This window comes from Vulpes vulpes, chromosome X (assembly GCF_048418805.1).
Source record: "Vulpes vulpes isolate BD-2025 chromosome X, VulVul3, whole genome shotgun sequence".
NCBI classification, from domain to species: Eukaryota; Metazoa; Chordata; class Mammalia; order Carnivora; family Canidae; genus Vulpes; species Vulpes vulpes.
In genome coordinates, this window is record NC_132796.1 from 98,106,672 (window position 1) to 98,122,493 (window position 15,822).

The 15,822-nt window shown below is 44.1% G+C and overlaps 1 protein-coding gene across 2 annotated transcripts in view; it reads right to left on the minus strand.

The window, feature by feature from the left end:
• Positions 1–428: 428 nt before the first annotated feature.
• AIFM1 (apoptosis inducing factor mitochondria associated 1) overlaps positions 429–15,822 on the minus strand; it is a 33,027-nt gene continuing 17,633 nt past the window's right edge. For both annotated transcript variants that reach the window (XM_026018111.2, XM_026018110.2), the window contains exons 7-16: positions 11,589–11,673; positions 10,841–10,917; positions 9,821–9,929; positions 8,437–8,544; positions 8,002–8,090; positions 6,838–6,978; positions 4,655–4,797; positions 2,755–2,879; positions 1,025–1,221; positions 429–689 (exon numbers count right to left, since the gene is read on the minus strand). In XM_026018111.2, the coding sequence (XP_025873896.1) occupies positions 618–689; positions 1,025–1,221; positions 2,755–2,879; positions 4,655–4,797; positions 6,838–6,978; positions 8,002–8,090; positions 8,437–8,544; positions 9,821–9,929; positions 10,841–10,917; positions 11,589–11,673 (1,146 nt within the window). In that variant the 3' untranslated portion in view covers positions 429–617. The remainder of the gene's footprint in view (positions 690–1,024; positions 1,222–2,754; positions 2,880–4,654; positions 4,798–6,837; positions 6,979–8,001; positions 8,091–8,436; positions 8,545–9,820; positions 9,930–10,840; positions 10,918–11,588; positions 11,674–15,822) is intronic.

The following is a 15,822-nucleotide window of genomic DNA, read 5'->3' on the forward strand; positions in this document are numbered from 1 at the left end:
GGGAGAGCGAATTTCTAGTTTGAGGGGCAGTGCATGGAGGGATTGAGAGATGGGAGTTCAGAAATCATGATCCCTCAAGGAATCTGTCTCCAGGTCTAGCCATGAATCGCCAGGTCACTGAACCCTTGTTTCTTTTGCAGTAAGTGACCTTTTTGACCCCTCGTGGATCCAAGCCAGTTCTGAACAGGACAACAGGAATTGTTCTGGGTAAAGCAGAGTCTATTCCATGTATATGTGTTCGCTCATTCAACAACGGATGGGGCAAGAGAGACATTCAGGGAACTGAAATAGTTGAGAGTGCGGAGCAGGGACGACAAAGCTGAGAAAAATCATGCACTTGCCTAGTAGCTCCAGTGTGCTTGCCCGCTAATATGCACAGCTCTCCTCCTTTCACCCACCCGTTCCCTCTCAAAGAGAACAGAATTTAATTTAGAAGAATCAGGTTTTATTTAGTTATGTGAACATTAAGAATTTGCCTACATGGTTGAAATATTCACAAAGGACTTTGCCATTCACACTCATACACACAGAGGGAGTCTGCTGAATAAAAAATGCTCCTTTACTCATCCAAGCTGCCGTCAAGGACAGCAGGGAGTTTGCCTGTTCTGCTGGGGGCTTCAGTCTTCATGAATGTTGAACAGTTTGGCTACTTCGTTGAGATCTTCGTGTTGCTCACCATCCTTAATGATCTGAGGAAGAGAGTGACAAGGGGTCACTGACTCACTTTGCGTGCACTAGGGCTGGCCTGCACAATGGGGCAGCCCAGGCCAGCCCCTGCATTGCACCGGGAGGAAGCTGTGTGAACAGCTTTGTCAACCCCAAGTGAGTGCATACCAACTCCCGAGCCACCCAGCCAAGTCCTGCGTGAAAAAGAAATGCTCCTGAGCCAAGGCTACACCTTTGTTCTGCTCAGGCACAGTCTGACCCAGGTGGACAATGCATAGCAGGGCACCCGCTGAAGTCCCAGGTGCATACTCTGGCCCGTGCTTCCCATCTTCCTCCGGGAGCTCTGGCAGGTACCCACCTTCCTTGCTATTGGCATTCGGTTGAAGATGTTCCACAGCACAATCCCCACCACCACTTTATCCCTGAGGTAGAAGATGACACCTTTGCCGTAGTCTTCCCCTTGGGCAGGGGTCTGGGGGACTGCAGGATTGCTGGGAGGAACAGCAATTTCTGAGGCCTCAGACTCTGTCTCACTCTCTGAGCGGATACCAGTCCCTGTGGCCAACCCCCAAAACAAACAAAATCAAAACACAACAAAGTCAGTTACGAACTTAGGAAATTCTAGCAGGCAAATATCTTTTGACACCTGCTTCAAGCTGCTCCTAGAGGATTTGTTTTTTATGCTCCCCTCAGTAAACACTGGCCTTCTCCAGCTCCTCTCCATTGACAAAGCCAACAAAAGCTCTTCCTTGCTGGCTCTGGGGCACTGGGTCTAGTCTGACCCAAAACTTCCCCTATTATCTCATTTTAAATTTATGCTATTAATGATTTCCTGGTATCTGGATTTCTTCAGACTGAAGACTTGCTCTTGTCCTCTGAGAAACATTCTAGAGCTGCACAGTCCTGTACAGTAGCCACTAGCCACAAACAGCTTTTCTAATTAAAATTAGTTAAAAATTAATTAAAACTTACTCTATTTTAACCAAAATTAAATAAAATGTAAAATCCAGTTCCTCATTTGCACTAGCCACATTTCAAGTGCCAAACAGCCACATACAGCTAGTGGCTAATGTGTTGGGCAGAGCAGAAATAAAACACTGCCATTAGAGAAGAAAGGTCTATTGGACAGTGCTGCTAGAGAGGCACTCTGGCCAAAGCAGGAGAGGGCGCTTCCATATGGGAAAACCACAGTGGAGGTATCTCCTCCTGGGGAGGGAGCATGTTGTCCTTTGAGAACCACCAGGCTGCAAATAATACTATCCGGTGTACAGAGTAGTGATCCGGAGTTTATAAGTCTCTGGGTCCCTCTCCTGGATCTGATTCTCCAGAGAGGGCTGAATGAAGGAGTAGGTATATGTCATCCACCTGGAGTACATGGAAAAAGGACCTATATGTCCATATAATATCCTGCTCTCTCCTTCCTAAAGGACAGCCTGTTCTCAAAATGCCTCTGACAAGAGGATACAAAGGTTAAATAACTTCAGCTAGGGTCATGGAAGGGAGAGAGAGCAGGTCTAAGAGTTAATGAAAGAGATGCATGTGGGAGAGAAATTCATTCCATGAGAGGTGCCTCCCATCTAAAGAAAACCCGGTGGGAAGATGTGACAAATGGAATTACAGGCAGCTCAAGAATCACTCAGCCCAGTTCTTCACCACCCAGGTCCCATGGAGGATAGAAGGTCCTACACTAAGGTTCTCAGGCCTAAACTAAGGTTCCTGCGATTAGTGGGAAGTAAATAAGAATGATAAAAAGTATAAAAATATTAAAAGTTCAGGTTTTCTGCAGCGCGCAGGGCATCCCAGTCCCTAGAGGCACACTGAGCAAGAGTGGCTGAACTCGCTACCATCCAGAGGCAAGGATGAACAACCACAACATCTGAGTCTCCGTTCTCACCAGGGTAGCCTGATTTTGCTAGCTCTCAGACCACAAAGGAGTGTGGACTTCGGGCTGGGTTTATTTTAAAGCACAACATGAAGAAAGGCTTTCACAGACACTTCCCTCTGGCCAATACAGAAAACCCTTGTTTGGGAGGACTTGGACCACTGCTTCTCAGCACTCTTCCAAGGGAAGCAATTGGCTTTCCTTACCTGACTGCTCTGTGGCAGATTTGGGGTTGTCTTGTGCAGTTGCTTTAGCGAACACACCAACTGTGGGCAAACTACTGTCCACAAGACCAATAGCTTCATAGCCAACATCAGGACCCAAGTCACTCCTAAGAGAGAGAGAGAAGAGGGTGTTCTGTCAAGGGACTGCAAAGAATGACACGGTGCTGTATTTTAATTTTGTCTAAGACACCACATTTTGGGTCATGCCAACCAAAGAATTTGGTATGTGCAACAAGAGAAATGCCAAACCGATCAGTCAGCTTGCTGGGGCATCTGGGGACAACTGGGAGAAAGCATTATTATCCCAAAGCAGCTTCTATTTTCCTTTCCTTCTATTTTTCTATTATACATACATATCCATACAATGATCTACATTTGCTTAAATGTAGCCACACTTTTACCCCATACCATACTTGGAGAGTGATGGGTTCTTCAACTTTACTATTTCCTACCTTCCTTTATGTCATCCTAAAACTGCGTTTTTGAAGCTTTAACGAGTGTTCCATACTTATGGAATTCACAATCTGAGATATTTTAAAGTTTCGTTAATGGGCAGTATTTCCTCTGAGCCTTCATTTTTCAAGATTAGAATGCCTCTATCTACTTGGTTGTTTCAACTGTTCTTGGAAACTTTTCCTATCATCATCACACTGTTCTTAATATGCCAGCAACTTCAAGAGTACTTGTGGCACAGACACCATGGTTTTGTAATCATGTGAGGCCACTACTCGTGGTTTTGTTTCTGGTACTCTACCTTTTGTCCTCATTTAATTAAGTGATTAAAATTTGAGTATAATTAACACACCATGTTACAGTAATTTCAAATGTACAACTTAGTGATTTGATGAGTTTATGTATTATGCTGTGTTCACACAAGCATAGCTACCATTTGTCCCCTTACAACACTATTAGAATATCGACTAAATTCCTTATGCTCTTTTTATTACAGTGTTGTCATTTCTTGACCACAGAAGCTCATTGGACTGGTGTCTTCAGGGAATGGTCTACAATAACTTCTTGGATTCTGCTCCTGTGACCTAACTGCTAACTCTATAGCTATGGACTATTTTTTTTCCTAACTGTATTCTTATATGTGTTGACCCTGGAATCCATCTGTTATGTTTCTGCTGCCCACTCACAAAACTGTGTGTGATTGTCCTAAAATGTATTCTCACCAGCTGAGAATTTCCTCAACTGAAACTGCTTAGAGGCTTCTGATACCTTGCCTCAACTGAAACTGCTTAGAGGCTTCTGATACCTTGAAGTTTTTTATGTATCCCATCTTTCAAAGTAACAAGATGAGAGTGTGTCGAATAAGGCCAATCCCAGTACTCAGGAACATCCACTGGTAACTTTTTGCTATCCAGAGAAGTGCCTATATGTGCCTGACTTTGAACTGCTGATCTTAAGGACATATGAGTAGGCTGCCTTTTTTTTTCTTAAAGTAATCTCTACACCTAACATGGGGCTCAAACTCATGACCCTGAGATCAAGAGTCTCATGGTTCCACTGATTGAGATAGCCAGGCACCCCTGGGCTGTCTTTTTTGTCAGTATGTTGTGCTCATTAGAGTTAGCACTAAAGAACAAATAAAAATATGCTGCCATTTATAGCTAAGAGTACATGTTTGTATCACCTACTGTAGCTCAAATTCTGAGCTATTTTATCAGAAGTGTTGATGCCATCTACACTCATTCACCCAGTCTAATTTATGCCAGGTGAGGCCTTTTACCGGAAGGCTGCTTGGGTGGAAAATGCATGGAAAAATGGAATCTCTCCCTCTTCTGCATGAAGCTAATTGGCCCACATGGAAAGGAAACTAACTGAGTTCCATTAATTCTATGTTCTAAGCAGCTGAATCTGCAAGGTACAAAACTATTACCAGAACATTGACTGATGCCAATATGGCTTAGCAGCTCCAGTCATATTTTCTCCAGCCAATCTTCCACTCACGACAGCATGATCATGATGCTCTACCCGCCTCCTACCCAACTTTATATCGTAGAAGCATGCAGCATCTCCTGCCTTTGGAAACAAATACATTACATGAGCACATGATAAAAAAAGGAAACTAATGACAGAATATATATTTTGAGGGCTCAAAAAAAACCTTGTATTGTTAACAAATTAGTGTTTTCCATTTATAGGCCAGAATCGCACCTACGCTATTAAAAAAAAAAGTTGAGATTCCATAAAAAAAAAAAAACAACTATTCTATGCTACCCCCCCAAAACAAAAAAAATTCTATGCTTCCACAAAGTGAAGCTAAATCTTTTATGCTGCAGCTCACACCTATTTCTGCTCTCATTCTGCCCTTAGCAGAGACCAAATATTTAACAACCATGATTTGCAGAATATTTTTTCCTGTGCATGGAAACCATTTTTTAGGTGTGAGACCTAGAAATCTTTCCCAAGATACGATTTTCTTTTAGTCAATTCAGTATCTATTCGTTCATTCACCAAATATATGGAGAACTTATTTCTGTACAAAGTACATACTGTCTGGGTGGCTGAGACAAACCTGACCCCCCACAAAGAGTATATAATCTAGTGGAGGAAGATGCAGCGTCATTCCTCACTATAGTGCAATGCAAACCAGCAGTGTGTCATGGGACAGATACAGATGAAGTGAGATTAGGGTTTCAAGCAGAGAGAGAGAGAGGGAGAGAGAGAGAGACAGAGAGAGAACCTTGGCTTGAAGGTGAACAAGGCCAACTTCACTGAAGATGTGGCACGTGAGTGCTCGAAACCTTTGTGGTTATTCAGACTCCCCCAAAGCAACCTAAAAATCCAATGTGTGAGCAATGGTGAAGCAAACTATGAAATCTATGTGGTGGACTATTATTATCAGACCACAGAATCTGAAGCAACATGGAAAATACATGAGAATGGTAAGTAAGAACGAGGAGGATACAAATGTTTATATATAGCACATTTACTATGACCAACTACAACAGGGAAAAAAACCCTATGCACAAGACAACAAAGGGAAGGAAATACACCAACATATTGGTGGTTGCTATAGGTGATTTCCCTCCTTTTCCATTCTTGTCTGTGTTTTCCACGTCGAGTGCATATTGCTTTTTTATGGTTTATTTTAGAGAGGTGAGGAGAGGGGCAGAGGGAGAGAGAATCCCAAGCAGACTCCCTGCTGAGCACAGAGAAATCAAGAATTGGACTCCCAACCAACTGAGCCACTCAGGTGCCCGTGCATTTGCTTTTATAATAAGTTAAAAAAAAATTCAGTACACTTTAGGGGTGTCTGGGTGGCTCAGTTGGTTAAGTGTCTAACTCGTGATTTCAGCTCAGGTCATGATCTCAGGGTCCTGGGATGGAGCCCCTAGTTGGACTCTGCACTCAGTAGTGGGGAATCTCCTTGGGATTCTTTCTCTCTGCCCCTCCCCCTGCTCACACACACTCTTTCTCTAAAATAAATAAATATATATATTTTAAAATCCAGTACACTTTATCTTTAAAAAAAAAAAAAGCTTTAAGGGAAAAACACCCTTCAAAGTTTCTATGTCCTTAGTTGCAGAGTCCATAATCAAACACAATACACTTGTAATGATCTAACAATGGGGAAATTACCTCATGGTTCCTACATACTATAGTCTTGTTTGTGTCATAACGGATTTTTTAAAACAGCTAAAAATAGTGCTCAAATATAATGAAAACAGAGTAATTTTCCCTTCTAGAAACTGTTCTAAAACTGCCTCATCCTCCATTCCCTGGGCTCACTTTCGGGCAAAGGGAAGAGCAGATCAATCTGAAAGCTGGGCACATGTCCATCAGGGGAATGCCGATGGTGGCTGCCAACCGTGAAACGGGAAGAACTCTATTTCTGTAGGCACACACATTGTTCATTTCCTTTTCCACTAGCTTGTGGCATGAGGCCATACCTGATCTTGTAAATCAAGTAGTTGGATTTCTGTTCTTTACCCTTGGCCTCCAAACATTCTGACTCTATTTGGGCAAGGTGCTGATGAGCTTTCACACACTGCCGGGCAGATGTGCTCATGGGCTGGGGACAAGGAACCATCCCTGCTCGTGCTATAGCACACTTACCACCCAGATGTTGGAACGTGCTTGGAGCTCTGCATTTACTCGGAAGCCACCAAAATCAGAGTCTATCTCTAGTCCACCAGTCTTGGCCAACTCAACATTGGGCTCCAGGCCCACAGCTGCCACTATGTGGTCAGTTTCTACCTGAGCGGAAAAAAAAGAAGTAATTCAGCTAATTACCACAGTTTTCACGTATGTCTATGGACATAGCAACTGCATATTATTTTACTAAGAATTGGACCTTTAAAAACAAATCACTGATTAACTTACATAACCCTGGTAAACAGATTTAATGTTCTACTTTACAAATATCCTCTGAACACAAACATACCCCACATCATCAGAACAGAAATCTGCCACCCTTGTAAGATCTCAAAAATCTGTGATATAGACAGGAAGGCGAAAGTAGTTCACAGGTGTCTACTCTGGCTCTCATCATTTTTATTTTTATTTTTTTTATAAATTTATTTTTTATTGGTGTTCAATTTGCCAACATATAGAATAACACCCAGTGCTCATCCCGTCAAGTGCCCACCTCAGTGCCCGTCACCCAGTCACCCCCACCCCCCCACCCCCCCACCCCCCTCCCCTTCCACCACTAGTTCATTTCCCAGAGTTAGGAGTCTTTCCTGTTCTGTCTCCCTTTCTGATATTTCCCACTCATTTTTTCTCCTTTCCCCTTTATTCCCTTTCACTACTTTTTATATTCCCCAAATGGATGAGACCATATAATGTTTGTCCTTCTCCGATTGACTTATTTCACTCAGCATAATACCCTCCAGTTCCATCCACGTCGAAGCAAATGGTGGGTATTTGTCGTTTCTAATAGCTGAGTAATATTCCATTGTATACATAAACCACATCTTCTTTATCCATTCATCTTTCGATGGACACTGAGGCTCCTTCCACAGTTTGGCTATTGTGGACATTGCTGCTAGAAACATCGGGGTGCAGGTGTCCCGGCGTTTCATTGCATCTGTATCTTTGGGGTAAATCCCCAGCAGTGCAACATTCTTATTTTAATGGAGGGAACAGTTCATTCAGAAAATTATGACAGGCTAATGGTGGCTGCCATGAAAACTGTCTACTGTTATCAAATGAAGGAGTAAGAATGAGAAAGGGGAGGGCAGACCTGGAAAGTCTGGCAGCCCATCTTCCCCTCCTTACCTTCCGGCCATCTTTCAACTTGATGAGTAACCTGCCACCGCTGACTCCAACTGATTGCACAATAGCATTGGGAAGCACTTTAACCCCCTCTGTGAAGGCAAACAAGACCTGGGGCTGAGCCTGTGAGCACCTCCCCTTCATGACAAGTAGGGAAGCTGACTAAAGGCACCCCATCATAAAACCAGTAATCATCAGTACGCAGGCAGCCTCAGAGAACTGCAAGAACTCACACCCACAGCTCATTTCCAGTACTTCTGGGAATTTGGTGCATCAGATGCAGAACACCTACATGAACTTGGCTGAGTAGAGAATGGTGGAAATATTTCATCTGCCAGGTGATATGGCATATGTTAAGGGAGTTCCCACAGAAGCCAACTTTGCATTAGGCCTAACTCAAAGGAAAGAGTGGCAGCATATGGAAAGAAGTCTCTCTACCTCGTCTGACTTTTTCTGTGGTCCAGTTGCTGAGGTATTCAGGGAGGATCTTTCCCATATTTCCTTTCTCAGGAAAGAGTTGAATCACTTCTGTACCCAAAGCTCGAGCTGGGAAGAAGAAATAGAGTAGGTACAACAGGAGGCAAAAGCCAATCCTGGGAAGACAGGAGGAGAAGTGAAGGAGCAGCAGGTAGCCATTCACTACACACAGGACAATGCTGTGACCCAGGCCAGACCTCCTGTTTGTGGGGCACTGGGGCACGAGGACACCAACAGGGCAAACACAACAGGTGCCAGATCTGTCGTCCCTGGATTTGACTACACACCATGAACTGAGTGCATTATACCCAGGTGTCAGCTCAGGCTCACACATGTGCTTTGTGATCTCTGAACAGGAAGCACCCTCCTGAGAAGACACCCTGATTTCACACAGCTGAAAACTAACATTAAGGAAAACGGTTGCCATGAAACATTCAAACTGGAACACATAGATCTGCCAAACTGGGAACCATCATGTATCTGAAGAAAGTCTTTTATAGGGAAGAGGAGTTCAGATATACATACAATTCTGTAGTCTACGTTGCCCTCCCCTTACCATCTTAATAACTCACTTTCCTTTATATTTTCTTTTTTTTTTTAAAGATTTTTTAAAAGAGATTTATCTATCAGATGCTTAATGGACTGAGCCACCCAGGTGCCCCTGAAGATTTTATTTTTAAGTCATCTCTGTACCCATTGTGGGCCTCGAACTCACCACCCTGAGGTCAAGAGTCATATGCTCAATCAATAGAGCCAGCCAGGCATTCCCTTAATATTTTATTTCTGAGGAGTCCTGGCTTAGAGTCTAGAGGAAGGGAAACAAAGCATTTCTGCTCAGTTGGTCATGACAGCTTTTTGGTCACTAAGGGATTCCTCATGAGAACTAAGCTCCATGCTTAGTTTTTCACCATATAAGTCTTTTTTTTTTTTTAAAAGTAAACTCTGTCCCCACCGTGGGGCCTGAACTCACACCCCCAAGATCAAGAGTCACATGCCCTACTGACTGAGGCAGCCAGGTGCCCTTTACCACATAAATCTTAATCAAACTCTTTCTACAGATCCTGGCAAATGCACCCCTGGAATTTGTAAGAGCCCCACAAAGTATGGGATATAAGACAAGAGAAGAGGTGGCTCAGTCAGTTAAGCGTCTGCCTTCAGCTCAAGTCTTGGTCCCAGGATCCTGGGATCGAGCCCTGCATTGGGCGTCCTGCTCAGCAGGGGAGTCCGTTTCTCCCTCTTTATCTGCCCCTACTCTCTGCGTGCACAATCTCTCTAAAATAAATAAATAAAATCTTTTTAAAAAGGACCAGAGAAAGAAAAATCAAGGTCATTGCCCAGTACTCACCCTTTCTGCCAAGAGCGCAGGCGAGTTCGCTACCAAGGAAGCCCCCACCGATTATCGTAATTGATTTGACTTCCCGGGAAATCTTCTCTAAGGTTCTAAAGTCTCCAATCTGCAGGATCACACCAGTTTAGTCCACTGATTTCCCAAAGGGGCATAGGATAATATCAAGAAATATTTTCTGCTAAATATTTGACATGTAATTTGCACATAAAATTATCTCCTTGTATGAAGCCAACACAATTATATAGCCTCTGTTATTGATGTAAATATCTCTCTCCATTGTAATATTCCTTCTGGCATCAGTTGATTCTCAACTGGGGGCAGTCTCGCCCCCTCTCCCTCACGGGACATTTGGCAATTTCTGGAGACATTTTTGGTTGTCACAACTGGGGGTGAGGAAGTGCTCCTTGTAGCTAGCAGGTGGAGGCTAGGGATGCTGCTCAATATCCTACATGCACAGGGCAGCTCCTCACAACGAACAGTTATCTGGCCCCAAATGTCAATGATGCAAAGACTGATAAAACCTTATTCTATCAAAAATTTAAAAGATGAAACCAATCTTTTCAAATGCCTGTAAGAGTGGCTGGAAAATTTCAGCAGGTGTCATGAGTAAAGCACAGTGTTAAGAAGCAAAGCCGCCACTTCCTTTTTCACTTAGGTACTTGAGTTTTCTCCTCAAAGTCTCCACAGTAGCATTTGCAATGTAAAATGCCAAGAGGCTATAAGGAGTTTCAATGACTCAAATACATCAGGAAAAAACCCACTATGGAGGGGCAATTGGGAGGATCTACAGCAAGCAATAAAAACACTAAATGTATTTTTCACCCAGGAGCTGAAAACTCTTGAGTGAGATATTTGAGGTGCAGGGAGAGGCAGTGACTTGCTCAAGACCAGATAACAAGTCTATAGAAGAGCCATAAATAGAATTCCCATCTCCCAATTCCTAGGTGATCACTTGGGGATCACAAGATTATGCCACCTCTTCAAAAACCAACACATTGAAGGCACTAAAGCAATTACCTTTCTGAAAAGTGTTGTTCTACTCTTCACCTCTGCTCCAGCCCTATCAATGGCAGACAGACTTCTTGGAGTGCCTCCTGGAAATAGGAGGAAAACCCTTTAGCCCAACAAGCGGGAAGCTAGTTCAAACGATCCCCCCCACACACACAAAGGTAACACAGTGGCAAGCATGGTCCTTGCTGGTGTCTCCTAAGCATCCACAGGGCAGGGAGACTTTGTTTCCTTTTCCCTGTCCTCCCAGCAGGCTTCTGTCAATTTCTTTTGAGAAGCCGTTTCGAAGTCTCTCTACAAAGGGCCCGTCCTCCCCAGAGATGGCCACAAGGCCTCAGTTTTTGCTTCCCCAACCCCTTCTAGGGGTGTCACCAGAAAGCATGCTATGTTGGTTTAAGCGACTGCTTCAGTCCCCTTTCTTGATTTCTGGTTGGAATCCCGGCAATGAAGCCATGAGGCTGTACCACTTCCAGGGCACAGGGCAGAGAGGAGAGGAGAGGGTGAGGGCTAAATGGCAAGAGGGGAAAAAAAAGGCCATCCTCTTCCGTACCCATCTGTGCCCTTACCCGAAGGAAGAGCAAGGATAGTCCAGAAGGATTGCTGATCAGATCCCTGTAGTTAGCTGGGCTTTGCAACAAAAGAAGACACCCATTTCAGAAAGATTGGGTTTTGGTTTTCTTCAGATTAAGTAACGCCTGCTACATTAAAACTCGAATGAGTCCTACCAGGAAAGGAATTTGTCTCCAGAGACACTCACCTGTTGCAATCAAGCACTTTTCATAGGTTATCTGAGAGCCATCATTAAGTTTCACCATGTTGCCTCTCACATCGAGATGCACTACCTGGGTCATTCACAGAAAGATGGAGAGATGAGTTAGCTTAAAACTCTTTTTATACGGAGACATAATTTACATAACATTAAAGTTACCATGTTAAAGCAATTCAGTGGTTTTTGGTATATTCACATGATTGTGCAGCCACCACCACTATAATTAGAGATCATTTCTATTACCTCCAAAAGGAACCCTTGTACCTTTCAGCCATCAGCCCAGCGAGAAGAATTTGTTCTTGACCTAAGGTGATCCTTAAGAAGCAGGCTCCCTGCAGGGAGCTTGATGTAGGACTTGATCCTGGAACCATGGCCTGAGCCAAAGGCAGATGCTCAACCACTTAACCACCCAGGTGTCCCAAGTAGTCACAGTTTCTTAAGCAGCCAACATGAAAACAAATCCCTACAGTCCCCAAAGTCCCTTCCCAATCTGTAGAAATGGCAAACAGAGACAGACTTTCACTTGGCTTATTTAGAAACCTTTGTTAATAATGTTCCCACATCCTCAACATTTTTACAAGATGTTCAGTTTAACTCTTACCCTTCCCTCAAACTCAGCACTCCCACCAAGGATGACTCACATGTAGAGGCTGCTCATTCACGCACACTTGTCCCCCATCACACCCAGGGGTGTGGGTACTGGCTGCTGCCTCCAAATTCTTGCACCCTCATGCCCCTCTGAGAAGCACCAACCTGCATCCTACTAATCACTGTTATCCAGCCACCTCCCGGTCACTCCTCATTCACTGAAGACGTTGGAACCTGGCTCATGCTTTTCCTCTGAGCCACACCCAGAATCCCATCTCTTCAAGCTGTACTTCTACCTTGAATAGCCCATTTTGGGGTCACAATTTTCCATTCTTCCAGCTTTTTTTCAGTCCCGCTGTCACCTGTACTTGCTTTTGATTTTCTCTGCTTACCCAGTGGGCTGTTCCATTCCAAGTAATCTGGGCCCATGCTAAATCACTTGAACTGTTCTTCTGCCACCACCTCTAATTTCCTTGCACCCTACTCTTTCTTATGGTGAAAAGACTGAGATCTGGAGTCAGAGAGACTAGAGATTCAGTCTCTACTACCCTTCCTACTAGCTGCGAGGCCATTCATTCAAGACATACTTATTAAGCACCTACTATGTCAGGAACTGAGGTAAGTGTTGGGGACACAATGGTGAAAAAAACATACATTCCCTGTCTCCAGAGTATGGTAGCCAAGGCAGACAATTTAACAAACACTATAATCAAGAGTGAGAAATGCTCTGGTAAGGGTAGTACAGGTAGTTTTAGAAACATGGGATAGGTGCCCTCAGTTGAGCTTTCTGAAGGCAATGACATACACTGAATGACATAAATGATAGGATGGGTGACATAAATGACATGAAATGATTAGATGGGTGAGTAGCTTCTATAGCCACCTTTGGTTTGTCCTTGGGTAAGCAACCCAACCTTACTAACTCAACCATCACGCTGCTCACTCTCAGACAACCAACCACCTGGTATCCTACTTTATTATAAGAACAAGTGAAGTCATTAAATATGATCTTCCGGGGGATCCCTGGGTGGCGCAGTGGTTTGGCGCTTGCCTTTGGCCCAGGGCGCGATCCTGGAGACCCCAGATCGAATCCCACATCAGGCTCCCGGTGCATGGAGCCTGCTTCTCCCTCTGCCTGTGTCTCTGCCTCTCTCTCTCTCTCTGTACTATCATAAATAAATAAAAATTAAAAAAAATAAATATGATCTTCCATGGCTTCCCACCTCCCAAGCCCTGAAGAAAAACTTCCTTCCTTCCTTCCAGCTTCTGGGATGAGGTGTCCTTTCTGTGCTGTTTCTGTGCCTGACACCCATCCCCCTCCCTTCTCACCTAGAACCATCTCCTGGTAGTTACCACTCATTGCCCCCTTCTCTGCGGCTCATTAACACACTTACCTCTTTCTCATCCTCAGGGTCACACCTCTGACTCTGTCCTCCTCAAGCTCCTACCAACTGCTGTCTTCCTTTCCTCATTTAAACTTTTTGAGGGGGTACTTTAGCCTCTTTTCTGACTTCATGATGACATCTGAGCCACTAAGTCTTTATGGCTCATTTTACAGTTCTTTTCCTGCCAGACCTCTTTGCTGCAAGGAGGGACTCTTTCCAACCTCGCTCAGCCCCTGTCCTGGGCTTTCCTCCTTTAACTTCTTTCCTAGTTTCCTCTATGGTCTCTTCTTCAGCCTGCCTCTAAAAGTTGGGTTCCCCCGGGTTCCATTCTTGCCCCACTCCCCTCTGACTGCAAAGTTCTCCACAGGAGCCCTCATCCACTCTCATGGTTTCAACTCTTAAACATACGTAGATGATTCCCAAATCTCTGAGCCCAGACCCCTTGTCTGAGAGTCATTATCACATAACCAACTGCCCACAGGCCATCTCCACAGAAATATTCCATTTCATATATAACGCTCCAAAACTAAATTTTCTTTCCCCCTTAAACTAGGTCTTCTTGTAATGTCTCTCTCAGCTGGGGCTACATCACCATCTACTACACAAGCTGGAAATCAGAAAGGCAAGTTTGCCCCCTCCCTCTCCCTCATATTCTACCTTCAATCTATCACCACAGCCCATCAAGGCTGCCTTCTAAGTATGTCTCCACTGTCTCCCACTCTGTCATTTCTCTATCAGGAAGCTATCCCATGGTGTTATTATGAGCTTGGGCTCTGGAGTCAGAATTCTGGAGTCAGACAGATCTGGGCTCAAATTCTGCCTCTACCACGTATTAGCTGTATGATATTGGGCAAGTTAGTTGACTTTTTTTTTTTTTGGTAGGCTTCATGCCCAGCGTGGGGCCCAATGTAGGTAGGGCCTGAACTCAAACCCTGACTGAGATCACGACCTGGGCTGAGATCAAGAGTCAGACACTTAACTGACTGAGCCACCCAGTTGACCTCTTTTTAATCTCAATTTTTCTCTATGTAAAATGGCAACAATAATAGTACCTGACAAGATTATTATGAGAAAATGAGAATGCTCATAAAGCATTTTAAAATTGTACTTACTACTGCTACGACTACTTCTTAATCATCCTTGCCACTACTGCCCTAATTCGGATTCCCATCGTCTCTCACCTGGATTATTGCAATAGTCTTCAAAATGGTCTCCCTCTAGTCTTGTCCCCCTGAAATCCATCCTCCTCAGAGGCAACAGAGGGAATACTTAAAAGTCAATCTGCTTTATAACCTTATCTAAAACCCAATAGCCCCTTGGTGCCCACAGGATAAAGCTCAAGTTCTCTTCCATGACAGAGTTCTCCATGGTCAGGCCCCTGTGTACCTTCTTGGTTTCATCTCTTGCTGTTCTTTAGCTTACACTTTCTGCTCTGTCAGTAGCTAGCTTCTTGTCGCCCTGTACGAAAGGTGCTTTTTCATACCCTTGTACCTTTGCTTATGCTGTCTTTTACTTGAACTCTCTTCACTTATCAGTAATCTGGTCAATTCTTCATTACATAAAATTTCCCATTCTCTCAGACCTCTTCCTCCAGGAAGCCTTTACTGAAATCACAATACTGGCCATGTTTCCCAGTGATTCCCACAACACATTATGCCTGTCTTTCTTACCCCACATCTATGTGTTATGATTGTCTGTTCATGTTTTTCCGTAAATACTGTTAAGCCGGGAGACACCTTGGTAGCTCAGCGGTTGGGAGTCTGCCTTCGGCTCAGGGTGTGATCCTGGATCTGGGGATCAAGTCCCACATTGGGCTCCCTATGAGGAGACTGCTTCTCCCTCTGTCTATGTCTCTGCTTCTCCCTGTGTTTCTCATGAATAAATAAATAAGATCTTGAAAAAAAATACTGTCAGGCCAGGCACCTAGGTGGTTCAGTTGGTTAAGCGTCTGCCTTCAGCTTGGGTCATGATCCTGGGATCAAGCCCCAAATCAGGCTCTCTGCTCAGTCGGGAGTTTGCTTCTCCCTCTCCCTCTGCCTTTCCCCACTCCCTCTCATGTGCTCTCTCTCTCTCAAATAAATAAAATAAAATTAAAAAAAATACTGTTTGGCCTTAGAGGGTAGGGCCTGTGTGTTATTTACACACAGAGGATACTTAATACCTAACGCCTCATTACCAGCTTATCCATAAACCTATATCCACCTCCTCTGCTTAAGTCTCCTTATAGAAGTGGGCTTATCCCTAGCAAA